This window comes from Contarinia nasturtii, unplaced genomic scaffold (genome assembly GCF_009176525.2).
Source record: "Contarinia nasturtii isolate CC-2019 unplaced genomic scaffold, AAFC_CNas_1.1 Cnas_scaffold_1101, whole genome shotgun sequence".
In the NCBI taxonomy this organism is placed as follows: domain Eukaryota; kingdom Metazoa; phylum Arthropoda; class Insecta; order Diptera; family Cecidomyiidae; genus Contarinia; species Contarinia nasturtii.
In genome coordinates, this window is record NW_022198445.1 from 549,793 (window position 1) to 571,945 (window position 22,153).

General features: G+C 34.2%; 2 protein-coding genes across 14 annotated transcripts in view; one reads left to right on the forward strand and one right to left on the reverse strand.

Moving 5' to 3' along the window:
* Positions 1–11,920, forward strand: part of LOC116344601 (uncharacterized protein CG43867) — a 30,083-nt gene extending 18,163 nt beyond the window's left edge. For 5 of the 13 annotated variants that reach the window (XM_031773199.1, XM_031773206.1, XM_031773212.1 and 2 more), the window contains 13 exons: positions 3,484–3,812; positions 3,885–4,488; positions 4,551–4,797; positions 5,166–5,332; positions 5,393–5,815; positions 5,903–6,185; positions 6,284–6,396; positions 6,482–6,691; positions 8,754–8,846; positions 9,257–9,366; positions 9,532–9,757; positions 9,866–10,836; positions 10,944–11,920. In XM_031773199.1, the coding sequence (XP_031629059.1) occupies positions 3,484–3,812; positions 3,885–4,488; positions 4,551–4,797; positions 5,166–5,332; positions 5,393–5,815; positions 5,903–6,185; positions 6,284–6,396; positions 6,482–6,691; positions 8,754–8,846; positions 9,257–9,366; positions 9,532–9,757; positions 9,866–10,836; positions 10,944–11,139 (3,972 nt within the window). In that variant the 3' untranslated portion in view covers positions 11,140–11,920. Of the gene's footprint in view, positions 1–856; positions 1,169–3,483; positions 3,813–3,884; positions 4,489–4,550; positions 4,798–5,165; positions 5,333–5,392; positions 5,816–5,902; positions 6,186–6,283; positions 6,397–6,481; positions 6,692–8,753; positions 8,847–9,256; positions 9,367–9,531; positions 9,758–9,865; positions 10,837–10,943 lie in introns of those variants that run through there. The other 8 variants (XM_031773202.1, XM_031773207.1, XM_031773209.1 and 5 more) reach the window with 7 other exon arrangements.
* A 5,020-nt stretch (positions 11,921–16,940) lies between these two features.
* On the reverse strand, positions 16,941–21,810 carry LOC116344638 (calsyntenin-1). Its single transcript, XM_031773265.1, has 2 exons — positions 17,707–21,810; positions 16,941–17,521 (listed from the first exon to the last, which is right to left on the reverse strand). The coding sequence occupies exon 1, from the start codon at positions 20,737–20,739 to the stop codon at positions 17,785–17,787; it is 2,955 nt and encodes a 984-aa protein (XP_031629125.1). The 5' UTR covers positions 20,740–21,810; the 3' UTR covers positions 16,941–17,521; positions 17,707–17,784.
* Between the last annotated feature and the right edge of the window lie 343 nt (positions 21,811–22,153).

The following is a 22,153-nucleotide window of genomic DNA, read 5'->3' on the forward strand; positions in this document are numbered from 1 at the left end:
CAGTCACTTTATTCGCTCGCTGACTTGAAACACATTAAAACCAATGGCCGACTGTAAAATGTTAATCTTATATGAACTCAATAGGAAACTTTACGAACTTCGTGACATAAACATTTTGGCCCCTCATTTAGTTTCGATAAAATGAAATCGTAAATAAAGTTATTTTCGTCGAATTGAAACGACATTTCATCAAATTGACTAATTTTCTTTCATGTTTTCTGGTTCTTCGTCAAAAGATCAAATGAATGACCGTTGTTGTCAAGTGAATGTGTCGTGAATGTTGTGCACCCTTTCTAATTGTGCCGTTTTGATTTTCACACATGTCAAAGGGATATTTGCACAAAGCATGTTAAAGTCTTATTGAACGATTGACTGGAATATCTTGTAGTATGAATTCGGTACAACGACAAAACAAACAGACGAATAGTGCGTTCGATGCATATGTGTACATAGTATGTGCGTACCTTGTCTATACTATTTGGAGAAATGTGATTGTGCGCATGCATCTGGCCCTTTTACTCAAACAAATTTCCGATGCCTTTTTCACGAACATACACACATACACTCCTCTTCCTCTCACATGAAGCGTACGTGTGTTTTGCCGTCGCATTCGTACCCGCATTGCGTCTATATTATTCGGTCTTTTTTCTGCGTTATGACTAAACCAAAACTGTTTTACCATTGTATATATCACACGATATTCAATAGAACGCGCGTTTGATCGTTGTCGCATGTAGATGCGTCAAAAAGAGACAACATGACGTAACTTCCCTTTGTGCTTGTTCTAATTCGAATTCGATTCTCTCAATGGGTTCAGGAGCGGCGACAATATTCGTATTTAGTGTGTATTTGTCCTTGTTCGAAGACGAACATTTCACTGGTGTATCAATCGCGCGTGAAATTTTATATATTCAATAAGGAGAAGAAGAAAAAAAAAGAATCCTTCTATTATTATTATTTGCTTCTTGCAGACAAAGTTCTCTTGCTGCTGCTTTATTTATGGAGTACAATTTTGTGTGAATCATCATCAAGAGTGTTTGTGCGTACGCATGTATAGTACCTCAATTTGCGATAGAGTTGAATTCACCAGCCGTTCGATAAGCCGTTTTGTGTGTACTTTGTAATATTGTGGTCGTGCCAAAATGGATTGTCTTTGGATTTCTTTGCGGTATGTTTAATAAATCCAGACAAGCTAGCATTTATTTTCGCATCAGACGGCGTCGTACGAATATTTTCTTTTTGTTTTACTTTCATTTCTCTCTCTATCTCTCTCCTTTCTCCGTTCGCCTCTTGCACTGAAATACCGAATCTCATATTCTTTTCATTCGAATATTTTTGTGCATAAAATTGCAACACAGCACGACTTTTAATTGTGCATCACACAGTTGAATCATTATTTTTTTTAATGTAAAACGACTGTGTGTGTGTGTGGATATAAGTGAATGATATGGAACATTTCATTTCAGACTGCATGCATGCGAAATGAATTCATTTGAACTGCACCCAAAAAGTTCAATGTTCTGTTATTGTTGATTGTGTATTGTTCAGGTTTAAAACTATTCTCAAAGTGATAATTCAATAATAAATAATTGGTTACTAGTACATAAATGGCAAAAAAAAACTTTTTACAATTTACGTGCTCCAAGTGTAATCGATTTGCCAATGTCATTGTTCGCCAAGAAATATATATATAAAAACATTCATCATCGAATTATCACACAGTACGGTGATTCATTTGACATGGAGAAGTGAAATGAAGTTGAAACACACAATATAAACGCATCTAATTTAAGAGAGCGAAAGATTGTCGCCCAATCGTCAGTTTTAATCATCGTCACATTGTTCATTTGTAACAACTTTACGAGCAATATATTTGTTCATCTGTTTTGTTGTCTCTTTGTCTTTCGAATGTGTAATCCATTCTCCATATATGTGCATGTATATGCGTTCCGTGTTCACGCTTAGGGGTCAATGGAACAGTATAAATGATACAACAATCACTTTAAACGCACTGCTAGTGCTAGTATTTATGTCGTATTTCTTTCTTCATATTTTTTCACTGTCAAAAACTCTCCTTATTCCGTTTTTCTCACAACGCTCTGTCTTCGGATAAATTGCGAGAATGGTTCATTGTTGCTGTCTTGTTGCACATTTGAATTTCATATTTTTCATTATGCAGCATATCAATTAGAATTCATTCATCACGATGTGTGGAAATGAATGAGTGAGCGCCTGGTTTCGACATAATGGACTGTGGGAAACAAAAGGCAAAATTTATGTGCATATGATTCAAATATTGAATATAATGTGTAAGATAAGTAATGAATTTTATGCATATACAAAACACTGTGCGTGTGCGACAGGCAAGCAGGCAGCAGCAGTAGCTCAAAAACTGTTATGCAAAAAAAAACAGGACAAACCATTTAATTTTGATATAAAGAGGGTTGCTGCTGACTCCCATGTTTATAAGTGTGTAAGACCGAGTACCAACGCATTTTAATCGGCTGTTATTTCATCAACTCATAAATTCAATTGGGGTCGTTCTTAGCTGTACGCGGCTTTCTGCCATAGATCATACATATACGTCCGCTGTATACTTTCGGATATTGAATGTGGTTCCCATGCTATTATACGATTGAGTTATCGATTTTCTCCGTTGTGGTCTCGGGTTTTTTGACGTTGTTTACAGATCTTGAAATGATTTTCAGCATATAACAATTCACTGCCTTTTTCATGTAAACTTTTCATTCATTCAAAATATTCAACTTTTTTTTGTTCACCATTTTAATGGAGATATTCTTCAACACTGAAAATTAAAAAAAAAGACTCTAGTTTTTTCCGAATCATGTTGTACAGCCAAAAGCAAAATGTAGTAATTCAAATAGCTAACAGTTAATTGTAGCCAACAGCATCAGCAGTTTTTTTCAAACATATAACTTTTGTTTGTTTAGCGAAAGAAAAACTGAAATGAAAGTGTACGAGTAGTACTTCAATTTGTTTTCTCATTTCATGAAAACGAGCTCGATGAGTGTTTTAATAAATTTTTATGCAGAGTGGCAAAGATAGAAAAAAATTGTTTACATTTGTCAGTCAATCATAATGAAAATTGAAAAATTCATTTCACATTATATGAACACTGCAGTCTGCATTTAATGGGCCGAATTAATAATGTCAATTTCAATTATATACAGCTTTCAATCAATCAATTTCGAAAGTGCAAGCACATCTGCTACAGTTGAACGCTATCCATTTCGAGTAGTTTAAAATTTGATTTTAATTAAAATTGGCTCACTCAGTTGAAACTAGATTTTCGAAGATGTTTGAAATGCAATCTATAATGTTTGCCGAACATTTCAAAGTTTAATCTTTAAAATATGAGATGAAACTCTCGAATATTATCCATTCATATGATTAAATTGCATTTAATATTAATCCAATTATTATTGGCTAATTATTTTTCAATTCTGATCGAATTATAAATAGGTTCGGGTCATGGAACAAAGGTTAGGTGATTGGCCATCGCAAGCGAACAACGTGTCAGTGTCACCGAGTAAAAGTCGTACTAAAACAACAACAAAAACCAGTTCCACATCATCGGCCGCCATAAATCTTCCCGCCGAAAAAGAAATTACACAACTTGAATATCAGGTGGAACAGCAACGTCTGCTACGATTACAAGACGCCCAACAAGTCGAAGCCAAAGCAGCCAAAATCAAAGAGTGGGTTACAAATAAATTGCGTGAACTGGAGCAACAAAATCAATTGCTTCGCGAACAAAACGTCAAATGTAATCAACAATTGGAACTTTTAAGGTAGTTGGCGAACACTTCTTTGAAACACAAAAACTTTATCATTTGCTTTTTTTCTCTTTCCTTCCAATACAGAAATCATCTAGCGAGTCAAAGTAGTCGTAATAGTATTCTACAACCGGTGCGAAATAGTTTAAGTTTAGACGTACGTGAATACAGTGATCGAAATAGTAGGCGACGCAGTGAATCACTTGATCCACCGATTCGACGTGTTCCATTGGCACTGAATCATCGACGTAATTTATCAATGGAACCACAAGAGTTGTCACGCGATTTGGCAGCGGCCGTTGATGAACTCAATTTGATTTCGATTACGAAAAAACCATTTGCGGCCAAAGATGCAGCATCAGATCCAACACATGATTATGCCGAAATTTATACACCGTCACGTGAAAAGCAACCAATATGGCTTAAGGATTCGGGTCCATCGAGCGATATTTCCACATACACATCAGATTTGGGAAATGCGCCCAGAGCACCCACACCACCGCTGCATCGATTCCCAAGTTGGGAAGCAAAAATCTATCAAGTAGCAAATGATGGCCTAACGAGCGGCGAAAATTCAAATCGTGCAACATCAAATACGCTCGACGATTCAACCGAAGGTAATCGACAACAACGTACTGCTTCCGGTGGATATTGTGATATTAATGTACCCGTTTATGCAACCGTTAAAGGAGTAAGTACGAGAATAAATTCATTTGCATCAATGCTCAATGCTTTCTTATTATTTTTTTATAGCGAGCATCTCAAATACGTAGTCAGCCGTTCAGTGATTCAAGCGATGATTCGAGCGACGGCGAAGATCATGTGGCATTGGCAACATGCACAGCGTCCACAATAAATTCGCACAATTCGTCGAGCACCAATAATACAGAGAGCAATACTTCTGGATCGGCATCAAGTCCATCGAAAAGTGCAAAAACATCGTCTAGTCTTAGCCCAGCTAAACGCATTGAATGCGACAGTCCAAAAATTAAAGGAAGAGGTTTGAATCACTACCTTGTTTCTATTCATACTAAATATTCTTTTTACAAAAAAAATAATAATAATTGATTCATATTTTAATTCATAACATTCAAACCTTGTGAAAACTTTACATTTAATCATATTCATCATTTTATATGTTGCAATGTTAATTTTCCCCCATTTTTGAATTAATCGGCATGATTTTTGTTCTAACCGAATACCATTTTGTTTGTTTCTTTTCTCTTTTCTTGTGTATTGTTTTTGTTTGTCCATATATCGTGTGAAACGAACCAAACTCACCCACATAAAAACAAACTAAAAAAAATTCATACCAAATCAATCCCAAACACAAAAACCACGCACGCACACGCATACACACGCCAATAGTAATTTCAGACACTTCATTTGAATCAGGCATGTCAGAAGACTATGCAATACCACCGGATGCGCTGTCTCAAGCTGATTCAACGTACATGGATGCATCATTGCCATCGATTTTGTTGCGAAGCTCGTATGTTGACTCACCAAACAAGAAAATGGAATCATTGGAAAAGGTAGGAAACTATTGACAGAAAAAAAATTGATGAATTGAATGTAATTTTATTTTCTTATAGTCTGGTCATTTGGCAAAATTGGGTGGAAAATTGAAGACATGGCGCAAACGATGGTTTGTTTTAAAAAATGGCGTGCTAACTTATTGGAAGAGTCAACACGATGTCAATCGTAAGCCACAAGGTCAAATTTTACTCGACGAACAGTGTCGAATCACCAAAGCCGACGGTGCATCTACATTCGAAATCAATACTAGCAAAAAGGTCTATTATCTAACCGCCGATTCAATAGCCACCATGGACGATTGGATTCGTGTGCTACAAAATGTACAACGGCGAAATGCAACCAAGTTGCTATTGAGTCGAGACGATCAAAAGGCAACTGTTCAGGGTTGGGTAACCAAAGTGAAAAATGGCCATGCAAAAAAATGTTGGTGCGTTCTATTAGGCAAAATGTTCCTGTATTTTAAAGCACCCGGCGAAATGGTAATTTATCTTTATATGTTTTTTTCTTCTATTCGCTCTTTTTGCCATTCATTACAATAAATAACGATGTGGTTTTTTTTAATGCAGAATCCATTGGGTCAAATAAATATGCGAGATGCAACGTGTGAGGAGGTCGAGCATGTATCCGATTCCGATTCGGAAGAACGTGAAGATTTAAGCCAAAGCCAAGCACATTTAACGATTGCCATTCATCCAGCACATCAAGGGCCAACATATTTGATATTACCAGGCAAACAGGAGCGTGACAATTGGTTGTATCATTTGACGGTTGTATCGGGTGGTGGACCCAGTTCTGGAACACAATACGAACAACTGGTGCAGAAGATTATGGAGTTGGACGGAGATGCAAGTAAGTTGACCGTCATTTAATGAAAGACAAGCAAAAAGCTCAACAATGACAAAATGTATATCAAATATTGAAATAATTGTTTTACATTTTTCAATTAGCTTGTGTAATGTGGCGTCATCCGATGTTGTTGCACACAAAAGAGCAAATAACATCGCCATTGTCGTCGTTACACTCCGAGATGCTACAAAGTGAAGCTATAAAGTTATTCAAGGTAATTTCCATTGGTCCAGTATTTTATTTAATTTTATTTGGGATCAAAAGGTCGAAAATAATGTGTGTCAACATTTTATTTTCAGAGTTGTCAACTTTTCATGTCGGTTGCTGTGAATCAACCAGGCATCGACTATCATGTGGTTTTGGCACAAAATGCCTTGCAGCAGTGTTTGGATATGCCAGAATTGCAGGCAGAGTTAATTTGCATTTTAGTGAAACAAACTAGTCGTCATACAAGCCAAAAATTAGGAGCCGGGGTCCAGGTAAACAAGAAACTGGGCAAGCAAACGCGCGTAAGTTCGGCGGCAAAGCTTTTTATCTCTTTTGTTTGTGCTTATTATTATCATCATCATCAAAGTGACATATGGTTTTGACACGATTAACCCCCTGAGTTGATACATATTCTCTAACATCATCATCATCATGAGTGTCATCCAACACTGTCATGTCATTTAATAAGATAAATGACGATGCATCAAAAGTGAACTTTCCATATTTTACACTTAAATGGCCCTCAATTTAATCGCCACGTGGTTGAGATTGGTCTCATTATTTTGTTTCGTGCTGAAAATGGCCATAAAAGTGGCTCTACACACAGCACGAGACGAAGAAGCCATTTCGATTTTGTTGTGTGCCATCTATTTCATGTGCATTTTAAAGAAATTTTTGGTTTGCGAAAAATGCTTTAAGCTTGCTAATCGAATTCTCGCTTTTCTCACACCATTTACATAACTAAACTCATATTTCCATGGTCTTACATTTAATCACGTCGCACTCGTATATTCTTCACACCAACCACAATTTATTTTTATTTTTTTTCTATCTCTTATCTATGTTTTCGTAGCCAATTGTAGACTGTATTCCGTACAGGACTTTTAGCTCAAATTTTTTTTAGGATTATATTACAGTAGTTGGATTGCATTTAATGCAAGTACTTTTAAGATTAGATTGCATGCTTTTCATTCTAACTTTTATCATACATTTTTGTTGTTTTTGTTGTAATTGTTGTTGCTGTTTCTGTTCAAAGCGAATGTGTTCGTTGTTTATTTTCATACATTTTCGTACTAAACTGGATAAATTTATGGGAATCGCATGAGAGAGTATTCGCACAGCGAAACTACAAACTGTTCATAATACAAAATACTATCGAATTGGATTGAACAAAAAGGGTTTTTTACACTCTATAGATTATATGTGAAAACTCTATGTGCGAAATGTATATAAACGGAATGCTGGACGTTGTACGTTGATCGTATTACATTTTTTTTCTTTTTTCCTCTCTCCATTTTCTCTTTTATTTTTATTTTGACTTTTTTCCTCGTGTTTTCAAGTTAACTCGAAACTATCAGAGTTTCCATTTATTTATTTTTTCTGTATCTCTGCGTTTTATTTTCGTTTCTCTGTGAAATCGGATTTGTTTCTGTATCTCTCTTCAATTCGATTTCATCGGATGAAATCTCATCGAAATAGTTTTTTACACTTTTTGCTATTAGATGTGATATAGTTGAATCTGTCAACATGCACACACACACCCACCCATACATTCTTTTCATCACGTTTTGATGGTTTTTATTATTTCTCTACCATATCATACCTCCACACGGGAATACAAAAAAAACACACACACACTCAAACACCCTTTTCAATTTCTCTTGTTATGATTTTTCACAATTTTTATTGACGCTATCCTCTAATAATGTCAATGTTGTACTTATTTTAGTAAAAATGAAATGATTCGAAAACTCAATAGATAGAAATGAACTCGATAAATTTAATTTGACTAGCAAAAAGTACTTTCCTAGAATGTCAGACTTTAGTGCATTTTCATCATATTTAAATTGTTGAATGACCTAGTGAGACACAAAAAAATATATAATAATTCAATTTCAATCAACGTTTTTTTCTGTAGATTGAACAACTACATTGAACTAGTTTATGAAATTAGCTCACTTAGTGAGATTTCAATATTTAGATTTTATCGATGCGATAAATTGAATAAAATTTTCAGTGTTCTGGAACGATTGGAGTGTGGTGGGGGAGAAACGAACATTTTCCGTTTTTAGATCACATCAAACGAATATAGTCACTCTTGACAAAGAGTGTGTTTTTGTGTGTTTATAAATAAAGATGTCACATTAAATTCATTTCCATCCCAACCATATCAATCATCTTGTCATCAAATCATTTATTAGCCGTCATATCCATTCACATCAAAGTCATCATTTCGTTTTCATGTTCATTTTGTTGTTGTAAAAAAGAAAAGAAGAGTTGAATCTTGCCGATCAAACTTTTTTTGGTTGTGACCATTGGATCGCGTTCCGTTTATAATATATTTCTTCCCATTTTTTTGTTTAGCAATTGTTGCTGTGTGCAACGCAGAGCCTGTTTACCTGTGACACCCAACAAGGTGCATCGCAAACGAATGGCAGCTCTCCAACGTCAATTCAGGTAGGAAGAGACGGTGTTGCAATATCGTCATTCTTCTTACAGGAAAAAAAAAAACACGCTACACTTTGTTTTGTTTCGTTTAGAACGCTTTTTTAATTTAATTTCCAAATTAACCACAGTCAGAATTTTTCTTTGATATATTTTGTTATATTTTTGTGTGAAAATACACACTGACACTAATAAATCATAAATTAAACCGCCAAACGAATAGTAGATAGAATGTAAACATTTTTACTCAATTTATTCAAATTGGGCCGTGGTATTGATGATAAATTGCATGATAACGTTCAAATTGAACAAAAACATATGCTTCGAAACCGAAGTCTTCGATACATACATATAAAAATAATCGATATTTTATTAACATTTTGCGTGAAACGTGTTGCTTATTAAATTTGATACTTTTTTAGGCATTGCCAATACCGCTCGATTGTAAATCGAATCCGCCGTCGTTTACGTTTTTGCAAGGCTGGCAATTACTCGCTTTGGCCGTGTCATTATTCGTGCCCAAAAATAATCGGTAAGTTTTGTGCTTGTGTATCCCTCTCTCAATGGATAAAAAATGAATTCGATTTGGGAGTAAACACAAAAAAAACATATTATAAATTACAAATTTTGCTGATGTTTGCTGTTTTTTCTCTTCTAAATGTACACGCGCACATGTGAAACGAAAAAAAAATTCCAGTTTACTGTGGTATTTGAAATTGCATTTATCTCGAAATGCTGACTCAAAATCAGAATGCGGAAAATATGCGGCATATTGTCAACGAGCATTGGAACGCACCATAAAAAATGGTGGCCGCGAAACAAAACCATCTCGCATGGAAGTTTTATCTATTCTGCTAAAAAATCCATACCATCATTCGTTGCCACATGCAATTCCAGTACATATGATGAACGGAAGCTATCATGTACGTATAATAAATATCCATATATTACAAGCAAAAAAACAGATTGTCAGCCGAGTATTTCTCAATTTTATGCGAAATTAAATTCAAAATTGTTTATAAACATTTCAGGTGGTATCATTTGATGGATCAACAACGATTGAGGAATTTCAGTCAACGTTGTCGCTTGAAATTGGTTGTCGTGATGCAAGCAATGGTTTTTCATTGTTCAGTGATGATCCAATTGAAAAAGACCTCGAACATTATCTCGATCCATTGGCCAAATTATGTGATGTGATTTCAAAATGGGAAACGGCTTTGCGTGAAAAGGGATTAGGTAAATTTGAAAATTCACGTGTCATTCAATTGACGTACAAGAGTCGATTGTATTGGAAACATTCAGCCAAACAAGAAACTGATAAGGAGAAAATTTTGTTGTGCTATCAAATAAATCAGCAAGTCATCCAAGGACGTTTTCCGCTAACAAAAGATTTGGCATTAGAACTGGCATCGTTAATGTCACAAATCGATATGAGTGATTATGTAACCGAAAAGAATCGCATGACCACATCGATTTCATTACAAGTCATTGATAAATTCTATCCGTATCGCTATCGAGACGGTTTGACATCGGACGAATTGAAACAGTTACAAGAAAAAGTCGTTTCGAAATGGATTTTACTGAAAGGCCGAACAACCATCGATTGTGTACGCATTTATTTGACATGCTGTCGCAAGTGGCCATTCTTTGGGGCAACACTATTCCAAGCGAAGCCACGTCATTCGGATCAAGCTATTGCCTGGTTGGCGGTGTCGGAAGACAGTTTAAATGTACTCGAACTATCGACAATGGCATCGTTGGCCAAATATCCATACAGTTCGGTGATGACTTTTGGCGGTTGTCAAGATGATTTTATGGTTGTTGTCGGCTCAGAAGATACGCTTCCACATTCAGATCAAAAACTATTGTTTGCTATGAGTAAACCGAAAATTCTCGAAATCACACTTCTGATTGCCGATTATATGAATGCATTGGGTCACACATGCCCGGGCACACCACAAATGAACACACTTACACGTAACGGAAGCCATCGTAGTATTAGGTAAATTTTTTCGAAACATTTTTGAACGTGTTCTGTTTAGTTTGGTTTTTTTTTAAATTGGTTTCTTATTGATTTTGACAAATTGGATATTTTTTATTTATTCATAGATCACGACCACTTCCATCGGCTTGCACCACCGCTCACAATACTCTAAATTCTCATGTAATGCATACATCTCATACGCACACACTAAATTCGTCCCACGGAACTGGAACAATTGGCAGTGCTAGCACAAATAGCAGCGCTGGCCATCAACAACCGGACATATTGAAAAGTACACCGGACCATCAGCGCATGAAGTAAATCACTTTCAATGTCCAAACATCACACACATACACAAACCCACACATCAATTAGCCAAATGTCAAATGGTGATCAATATATAAAATAAAAACCAAATACTCAAACAGAAAAGCAACACAAAGACAACAAACAAACATAAAACTGAAACACCCATAGAAACCGATTGACCGAATACACACTATTTTAGTATTTATACGAATGAAACGTGTAGCAGCGATGAGAGTATATAGTAATCAATTCGTGAGACACTATATAGCATTTTTAGTGATATATTTGATGAATCATAAACTTATTGTATGTAAGACGTATTTATACATTTTAGGGGCATATTTACACACAAACAATAATAACAACCATAAGAAATGTAGGAGAGGCGATGAAGAACATTTGGGTTATCTTCTCGCCACTATTATTGTACTATTACCTTATATTATCTAAATTATAATCGAATTCATTTATTTATATATCGATGTACTGATACACAAAAGATGAAGATGAAGAAAACACATACAGTAGACCATAGAAATTTATTAACGAAACCAAAACGACTTTGTATCCTAAACAGAGAAAATGATACGAAATTATTTAAAAAAGAAATGAGAAAGATGAAGAAAATTCGATATTTATTAAGCGATAAATTTATAGATGTGAAGATTTTGTACATTTTTGACCGTTTGGTCGACCTATAGAGATATTTAAATTTGTTGAAACATACGATTGAATTGGTTTGCAATAGCACAAAAAAGCGAAACAAACAAAAATACAACCACAACAATAACTATTTATTTGTAGTTTTTAAGAATATATTCTTATTTTTCTTCAATTTATTTTCTTCGAGAATATTTGCAAAACCTCGTCTTTAAAAGTTCTATAGAAAAAAAGATAACGACAACAGCAGAAAACTCCAATTATCTTTACTGATTTTATTCGTCGTAGACTAAACAGTTAGAAAACATTTTTAGAAGAAAAAAAGACATGGCCGCAACAATTGTATTTATATACACGCATTTAAAAGCGATCTAATTTGGTTTTTATGACACGATAACAAGAACATTTAATGCGACTGAGGCAATTGTAAAGTTTTTTTTTCACTTAACAAAATAAAAAGAAAAATCGAAAAAAAAAAATCGTATTGAACTTTGGTTGTTTGCATTTTTCCCCTCTTTTTTTGAATGTTTGTCGAGTGTCAGCAGATTTATCGGTGTTTGAATTTGACTCATGTCAACATGCCATCAACTGAGTTTTGCAGCAGAAGTTGTTCAAAGCCAGGTACGTATTAATCTATGGATTTGCTATCTGCAAAATCTCCCACAGACTCACATTATCTCATGGGACAACAACAAAAATTACATGAAATCCGGTTGTAGCAATATCATTGGTCATTCATATCAGATCTATCGAGGCTGGGCCTGCAATACGACCAAAGTAAGTTGCTTAACAAATTCATCGAACGACAGCGTTGCGTTTGCTATGGCAACACACGATGGATGGTAACTTTAAAACTTTTTTTCTCTCTCTTTATTTATTTACGGTTTTTTTTCTGTGTTATACCGTTGGTGAAGCAGAAAGTCGTCGGTGGTGAACTTTTACGTTGCACAATGGCACACACATTGTTCAATGCTGAACAAATTGCGTTGTAATGGATGATGGAAAAGTTACGCGAAAACTTTACGTTTAAGTTGAAAAGTTTTGCATTTTATTGCTATTGTTTCAAGCAACAAAATCGAGAAGAAAAACAAACAGTTTTCGATTTTTGTCAGCTTTAGAGGCATGCCATGAAATCCCGAATGGTGATTATTATTCTTGCTTCGGAGTATTTTCCCTCGTTATCGCATAAAAAAAACGATATTGTCATTGGTAAAGAAGAAAAATCGCATTGAACTAAACGGAGTTCGAATGCATAGGAGAAGCACTACTAATGCATTCCATTTAGCGTTTCTTTTTTTTGTTCACTTGTAGTTTTTGCGCTTATCGCTGTTTTTTTTTTTTTTCATTTTTTTTTTTCGATTCAAGCATACTCGTTAAGTATCATTTTTCACTCAAAATGTATTGTCTATAACAGTATGGAAATAGTGAACAACTTGTTGGTATAATGGCACATTTTTTGAGTATATGTACAGATATATCGTTAATATTTGCGAACGATTGAACTAGGTTTTTCACTGTGGAAGTAGCATTCAAAATGAATGGAGGAAGAAAAACCAAGAAATACATCGACAAATGACGTCGACTGTAAATTTAATTAGTAATTTTCTGTATGGTCTGAATGAGTTTCCTAATTGATTGAATTGTCAGTTGAGGAGAGTCGATGAACGTAACTCCAATTTTGTTTGTGAAGAGTTTGAAAAAGTAAAAAAAAGTCCATACTTTTAAGAGTCATTACTTACCAAAAGCTTACCGTTTAATATTTGCAATTTTTCGCTTGAAAATTAAATAGAAAGTTTCCATAGTTTGCCAGTTGTGAATGTGAAACGAAGCATAAAAAGCGGTCCACAGTCTATTGTTTAATTAAATGGATTAATTAATTTAATTTAAGGTAAATATGAATTTCGAAAAGTTTTTCATCCAAATCTTTTTTGGGTGTATCCGTCATCTTGTTGTGATTAAAGTCCAGATTAAAGTAGACTACAGTCAGCGAATTGTTCATCTGTAAAAAAAAGTTTAACAAGCATAAGAGAGACGAGACGAAAAAACAAGTAAGGGAAAATTGGAAAATGAAACACGTAATACATTTTTTTTTTATTTAATGTGATCTCTTTATTGGGTTTAATCAGTTGTCCTGTCTTTGCACAGTTAAGTACATCCGCTTACATAGCTTGAAATGAGTGAATTCTGTTCCAGTTTGTTTGTTCATTAAACATCTAAATTTGAATTGTTCACATTTTTTTTGTTGTTGTTGTTTAAATCTTCGAGTTGTGTCCAGTTTTGTCTCTCTGTGTGTAATTTTTTTTCAATAAGCTTAACTTGGTAAATGCTCGTTAAATATATATTTAATTATATGGCAAAATGTATGAAAATTGTGTTTTGTTCTGTTATTATTTTTTGTTGTTTCCTGTAAGTAAGTACATCGAGTGGGGTAGCGCGGGCAGAGAAAAAATAATAATAAAGAAAAATGGTATAAAAAGCGATTTTTTCACATTTAGCAATTCGCAGTTCATCCCCAAGAGATAGTGAATGAGAAAAGATGGATCGATATGAAGGGAATGTGTATAGCCTCGCCGACGATGTCAAGTGAATAGGAGCAAGAGCGAGCGAGGGTTGATAGTAAAAGTGAAGAAATTCTGATATAGAATGCGAGAAAGCTCGTTGCAATCTTGCGACGGATGTTTTTATGCAATTTAAAGACGCCTTTCTGCACAAGAATCCACTTGAACTCATCTCATTGCCCTCGTTTAACATGCTACATGCTCCTACATATATTCCTATACTCTTGGAAATTTGAACGATTACCCGAAAGCGGTGTTGTGTGCTTGTTCGCATCTCTACAATGATATATCACTGAATATTCATTTTTCTTTTTCTTCTATCGTTCCACTACAATTTGTTGTACATATTTTCCTCTGTATTTCTGTTTTTTTTTTGTCTTCTTTTATTATATACACAATCTCTATTCTAAATTAGCTTTGTTATTATATATGAAAAATATTTTGTGCCTGGTGCCGAGAAATTCGTTTGAGTTTCCATGTTTTATTCTGGATGGTTTTATTATGTCACTTTTCACTTTTTATACCATTTTTTTTCTTCATCGTTTGCAGTGATTAAAATAGGTTTAGCGAAAGATTCGAAAAAAAGAGTAATGCTTTTATCGTGACAATATATATGTGAAGCGCTGAATCGGAATTTGTGAATTGGACATTTGGTATTATTCCGGATGTTTTTTCTTTCTTTTTTTCTTTCTGTATGTACGTGTGAATGTATATTTGTGACAAAGAGTGGCGCATTACAAACGTATATTGTGTTTCAGATTTACTTTATTGTTTGTCATCGAAGCGACTAACCAATTTTCGAATGATTCGCCATTCACTGAATTCATAAAATGTCCAATGATCTCAAAATGATCTCATCGGCTTATTTTATTATTGTTGTTGTTATTATTCCTTTGTATATATATATATTTATTTGCAACATATATAGTTTTAATCTACTGTACTGGCAAAATTCATTCAATTTTCATTAACTGCTTTCGAGTTTGTGTTTTTTTCTTCCTCTTAATATTTCAACTTAATCCAAAGTTGTGTATATACTTGTTTTTTTTTTTCGGTTAAATTCTATGCTGTTTCATGCAAAATATGTGTCGGCGTAAAAAAAGTACTCAGAAATATCCAATTTCGAAAAGAACATCAGAAATGTATTTCAGCTGCCATGTTCGCAAAATGCTCGATGAATGATTTTAAAGCATTTTTTTCGCCATTTCAAATAAATGCAATGTAACAATGCGGCCGTGATTACATAGTGATAGTTATGATCGTAACAGTAATCGACTGATGATTTATTGTTAGTTGCGATATAATTTTTTGCTTGCATTTTTTTCTAATTTTCAATTGGAGCTCATTGTAACAATTATTAATAATAATCATGTAGTTCGCACTTCAAATGTCAATATACGTGTGTATTGTTAAAAACTAGGTGAAAAAATGAAATGGTCGGAATTAAATTGACTGTAAGAATGTTTCAATCGATCAAAAAAGAGTGTATTTGCACTCATTAACATGCACACTGTTTAAATTTGTCGAATGAGCTGATGTTTGAATTCTAAATTAAACATTCATTTTTATATGTTTTTTTTTTTATGCCGGAGGAAAGTTGGATTTTTTTTCTCACATTATTTTTTTATGTTTTTTTTTTCTTTGCGTTTTGTTTTATTTTTATTTTTCTTCACAAATCCAACAAAAAGAGGAACCAAAAATATATATATATTTTTTTTCTTTCATTTACTACTATTTTTAACATTGCAATGTTTTTTTTTGCAGTAATCTTAGAATTATTAGAATTTCATTTTGTTGTGTACCATTTAGATTGAATGTGTCTTTTTTCAGTATATGTGTGTGTTTTTTTATACTTATAGTCTTACAAATAACATCATGATTTCTAATTCGCATTTCCATTGTAGCCATTCAAAAATAGACGCGAGACTTGATACGAACCACCGATTTTTGTTCATGGAATTTTGAGTTTTTCGTCATCAGACATTCTACGAATTCAATGAAATATACATCACAAGAGAAAAATCTTATCTAAAATGGCAAATTGTGTCATTATTCTATGTAGAAATACCGAAAATCTAAAGTGTTTGATTCAATTAACAAAATTCAATGAATATGCAAAATGAATTGTTTCAAACTGAGATTCAAATGAAATTACCATTGAATTCAGTAGAATTTGCATATCTAATTGACCATTTAAATGATATCTGTTGACTTAATGGCTTTAAATTTGAGGAAATTAAGCTATGACAAACGAATGGACGGTTGGCCGTAAATGAGTTAAGTCTCACGTCACTTCTATATGATGACAGTCGACACAAATAAAAATCCAAATGAAAAAGTGAATTTGTGCCGACACCATTGATTGAACATTATAATAGAGCTAACCTCTCATCAAATCTCTCATATTTTTTTCACTTTTTTCACACTAAATTTTATTTATTAATGGAAAATTATATAGCTTCTCTTTCACGTTTCACATTGTCTTGGTTTTCATTCAATTCGAAAATAATTTCAAAGTACACAAAGATACAATTACATTTATGATTTTTTTTATTTTTTGTTTGTTTTTGTTGTTTAATTATTTAAGTTTAATTATAATTATTATTATTTTTTGTCATGTTTTTTTTTTGTGTGTTATTAGCTTTAGTCAAAAAAACTAAAACGAATGATATAAAATCAAATGTCCAAAAAAGAACTATATGTGACTATCGTTCTATGAATACAATAAACATGTCTCCAATGAAGAAAAAAACGTCGAACAAAATGACGCGTGAAAAAAAAAAATATTAACGGGATTAATAATCGTTTCACATATGTATATAATTTTAAATATTGGTTTTCAACGCCACCAGGACGGAAAACAACAGGACAGATATAATTAATGTATATGTATAATTTGTTGTTGTCTTTTTTTTCATTCTCATCTTGTTTGTATACTTGTAAAATAGCGCTCAATTACATATGTATAATTCATCCGATTTGTGTCTTTGTCTCAATTTCCAATCAATCAATCAATTATAATTGAAACATAATTCCAATGTTGAATAGTTATCGTTAATAATATAATTAGCATTTTGAATAGAACGAGATGATTTTGCTGTTTGTTTTCTTTTTTACTTTCAATTTGTGTATGTGTCATCATCTTCTTGTGTGTTTGTGTTCATTTCTCTCTTTCTCTATAATAATAATAATAATAATAATAGTGTTGGTGTGAATTTGTTTAGCACAAAAAACAGTGAAATTTTATGAATTGATTTTCCTTTAAACTTCAAAAATATAATATCCAAAGAAATTTAATTTTTTTGTTTTTTTTTTTTCTTGTTATTAAATTATTATTTGTTGATTAATATTATTGTTTTACCTTCTCTTATTTGGGAATTCCAACATAATCAGTCATGATTCGGGATTAGTATGATGTTCAGTTTCGGTCTCGTTTCATTTAAATTGTTGAATTGTCCCATTCCAATTGACTTACGTTTCGGTATCGTCCATTTGTGGTGATCTCTTCATCTTCCGATTCGGATTCCGATTCTGAACTATCATCAGACACGCTACAATTTTGCATGGGATTAATTGTAATGGTAAGCGCTGAATCGTCCCAATCGAGCTGTGGATCGGTATTTAGTTTGGCAGGAATATGTTTATCAAGTTTACGTACTGATTCGCCTCTCATATCGACACCGGAACGAATGCGTACAATAATAATGCCACAAACGAATACAACAAAAACGACACCAATGATGGCAATCAATAAAGTCGATTGAAGTGAACCATGACCTTTAAGATTGTTAATATTATGAATACGACTGACTGGCTCATCAACCTCATGATTGTGGACCATTGCATGAGCGAACACATATGGATCGTGCGACGATTGTTCGGAAGCGATAAAAGCTGGTTTGGTAGCCTCTTTTGTTGGCGGTGCACTTGTTGGCATTTGCTTTGGATGCAATACTGTAATGGTCATTGTATATTCAGCGCTGCGGAATCGTGAATTCATTTGCGAGCATGATAATTTAAATACGCGATTCAAGTAATATGCTGGTTTTTTATTGGTGTATACAAGTGATTGCAAAACCGATTGATAATTGACAATTGTATCGAATCCAATCATTTCAACGCCGTCCTTCGTGATTGTTGTTTTGATATCGAGCGTCGATGAAAGATTTTCCATTTTTGGCATGGCAATTTGCTCATGGTCCGGATTCAAACTTGGGAAAACGGTTACAATGCATGAATCCAATTTTTGAAGTTGTGACAAAATTTGATCGCCACTCATAACATCGATATTAACATTGGCCAAAATGTGGACACCTTCTTTGATATCTTGATATGACACCAAGTGATTTTGTTTGCCAGTGATTAAAATTTGTGGCTTCTCGTCGTTGGTCAATGCTTTGTCGCTGTCTGGAATGCCATTCAATTGAATGTCGCTCGGTGATGGGTCATCAACGGTTTCATCTTTAAGGACCATCAAATACGTTTCAATGGTTGGCAATCGAATGGCTTTTTTACCAGGACAACTGACAACGGTTTTCACTTCAATATTACGACGTCCAATCGTAGGCATTTCTTTTGAATTCAAATATTGAATGTTTTGCAAAAGTTTTTCAATATTCGTTTGATTGCTGCCCTCAATGACGATTTCGTTGAGCTGAGCATTCGATTGAATTTGTTGAGCTGGTTCCAATAGATGTTCGGACGGTACAACCAAATGTTCGGCACATTCATTTGTGCAGCGAATTTCATCTTCATTGAGTGTCGATTGTAGAGCCACTTTTATTTCAGCAATATCACCATTGAATCCATGTTTTAAACGGTTTTCGGAGCCTTGATAGCATGCACCAATTGTTAGTGTTGTATTCACACCATGAGCAGCATGCAATGGCCAGTCATCGATAACCTCTGGATTGGTGTGACGATCTTCAACAACTGATTCAAATTTACGGCCATCAATGTATAAATCAACTTTTGGTATATCAACGTTAACTGTATAATGATGCCATTCATTATCGCACACTTGTGGTACCTTCCATCGCCATTCGGCCGGGCTAAAAATGTTCAAATCACCTTCGTTGAAATTTTTGCGCAACAATAAAATCAATCGACAATTTCGTACAAACAATGCCATATGATGTCGATTCATTTTGTGATCGTCGGCACTGCAAATGACATGCTCTTTTGTATGCTTATCATTGGTGGCAATGTTGTGATGTCGGAAAATGGTACTTATACTGAATGGATGCAATGCAAAATCATGATGCGAAATTGTGGTTGATGGTACGATTGCACCAGAATTACCATCAAAATGGAATACGGCATCGGAGCCACCTTCATCGTATGTTAAATCCTTCGTCCATTGGCTAAATTTTGGTAATAAATCAACGACATTATTTTGCTGGAAACATTTATCTGCATCACGGTCACAACCAAATGAAATATGATTGGTTTTCAGGTTAACAGTTGATTGAATAAACATGTTTGTGTCCGGACATTGTAAGTGACATAATTCCAAATTAATTTTCGGAAATAGATCGATGCCAGTGGCAATGCTTGTGGTATAGTTGACGTGGTCGGGCACATTGTTTATACGTGCCTCACAAACTCGTTTTACATGGATATTCACCATAACCGGAGCCGATTCTTTCATTGCACAATCGTATGCAACCACCGATAGAATGTGATTTTGTGCGATTTTATGCGATAATGGTGCATTGTTACGGATGACACCCTCTTTATCAATTGAAAATGGTAAATGATCGGCCGAATCTCCCTGTAAAATTTCATATTTGCAAATGTCACCAAATAGTGGCGAACAGTCACGATCGGTTGCCTCAACACGGATAATCTCCTTGTATAATCGTCCTTCATCCACATCAATTACGTAAGATGGTTGCGAGAATACGGGTGAATATTCATTTATGTCGCTCACAGCAACATGCACACTAGCTGTATTTGAATGTGACCCATCGCACAGAATGGCAACAATGTCAAAGCGATAAATTATATGCTTTTCACAATTCAATGTTTTTGTTGCTTTCACAACGGCCAAATTGTCGACCAGTTCAATTTCAAATGGGATCTCATGATTGCTTTTTTTTATGATACGAAAATCACAGACTTGCGTTTCGTCCACTTTTATTAAAGGCGTCAATTCGACAAACGTTTCATTCTCTTTGATTAAACCGTGATATGATGCTTCCAGGATATGTTCTTTATTTTTACCAAAGTTTTCACCTTCGAATTTAATCGAATGGCAGCCATTTGTGATGGCCAACAGAAAAATCGCTACACACCAAACTCTGGCTGCGGCCACTGTTGCTGATGATGTCGTGAGAAATAATCGACTTTTCAAAGTATTGCGTGCAATTAACGAAGATGATACTGACGCCATTTTTTCACTGTGATTTATTTATTTTTTATTATTATTCTGCTCTATTTAAATTGTTTCCTTGGTTTATTTTTATCAATTTTTAGTCGATATTTTGCTCCACTTATTTTTCTTTTTTTAATTTCATTAATGGTGTCTGGCTCTTTGTATTGTTATGTTATTGTTTTGCGATATGTGTGTCCTTAGAATGCATAACACTACCACACGCGCTGAAAAAAAAAATCACTATTTTTCTCTTTGTTTCAAAATCTACGTATTTCCAGTTCTGATCGGAATTATTATTATTTTTTTCGATTCTATATTGGTTCTTTTGTTCACACAATAGTCGCAAAATGAATTTCAAACAGAAAACGAAAAAAATGCTGTCCAATAATTGGAGCGCACAAATAATGTCCGTCCTTTTTATAACGCGTGCAAGTAATAATTTTCAGCTTAATCACCAACTTTCTTTTGAGTACTCAACAAAAAAGAATCTTTTTTTCATACGACGACATTCATCGCCATTCGAAAATATACTACGGGAATTTGCTTGCAGAGCGCAAACGTCAATTGGTTTTTTTTTTGTTGGTCGAAATCGTTTTGTCCCTCTTTTGTACACTGATTTTCGTTTAGTTTACTTTGCGTTGCCTGTCTTTGTCGAACGTATCGCTGTTGTCGTTGGTATTTCAGTGTAGAGATGGTATACACATATTTATGCGTATCTCCATGTATCGATTTATCACACACAGAAAACACACTGTCGCCAATATTGCCCTTTTACGATGATTGTTACGCTCTCTGTGTGTCTGTCTCCTTCTCTTTCTATCTGGTTTTTTTATAGCACTAACAACTGCACATTGAATTATAAATTTTTGCCGATAAAATTGATTTTTTCCGATTTTTTTTTTGAAAACTTTCAATCGAAATGCACAAAAAATTATTGTTGATCTAAGAAAAATTGCTTTGGATACTTTTTTTCTATTGAACACTACAATTGAATTCTTGAATCTTTTTCTGCGATCCTGAATGGATTACCTTCACTCAGGTATTACGTTAATTTGGAAAAAGAAAATGCACATCGACATATAGACTCGAGCGCTCACATCGAAATATCAAAGCAATGATGCATCGCTTGCTGACACACTGCCTCTATGCGATACATTGAATTTGAGCGCTGTGATTGTGTATGTGTGCGACTGTGTCGGTGTGCGTAGAATACAATAAATGGAATTTCAGTGCAAATGTGTGGGTGCACACAAATGTTCAAAGAATAACAGGCCCGTAACAATGCACAAGCCCAAAAGCGTGGGTGATATAACTGCTTTATTTATTTTATCCTATTTTATAATCTTAATTTTTATCACTCCCCATATTTCTTGATCAACAATTTCGACATAAAGTGTGATTTCTTTTATTCGTTTTCTTTTATTTTTAGCTA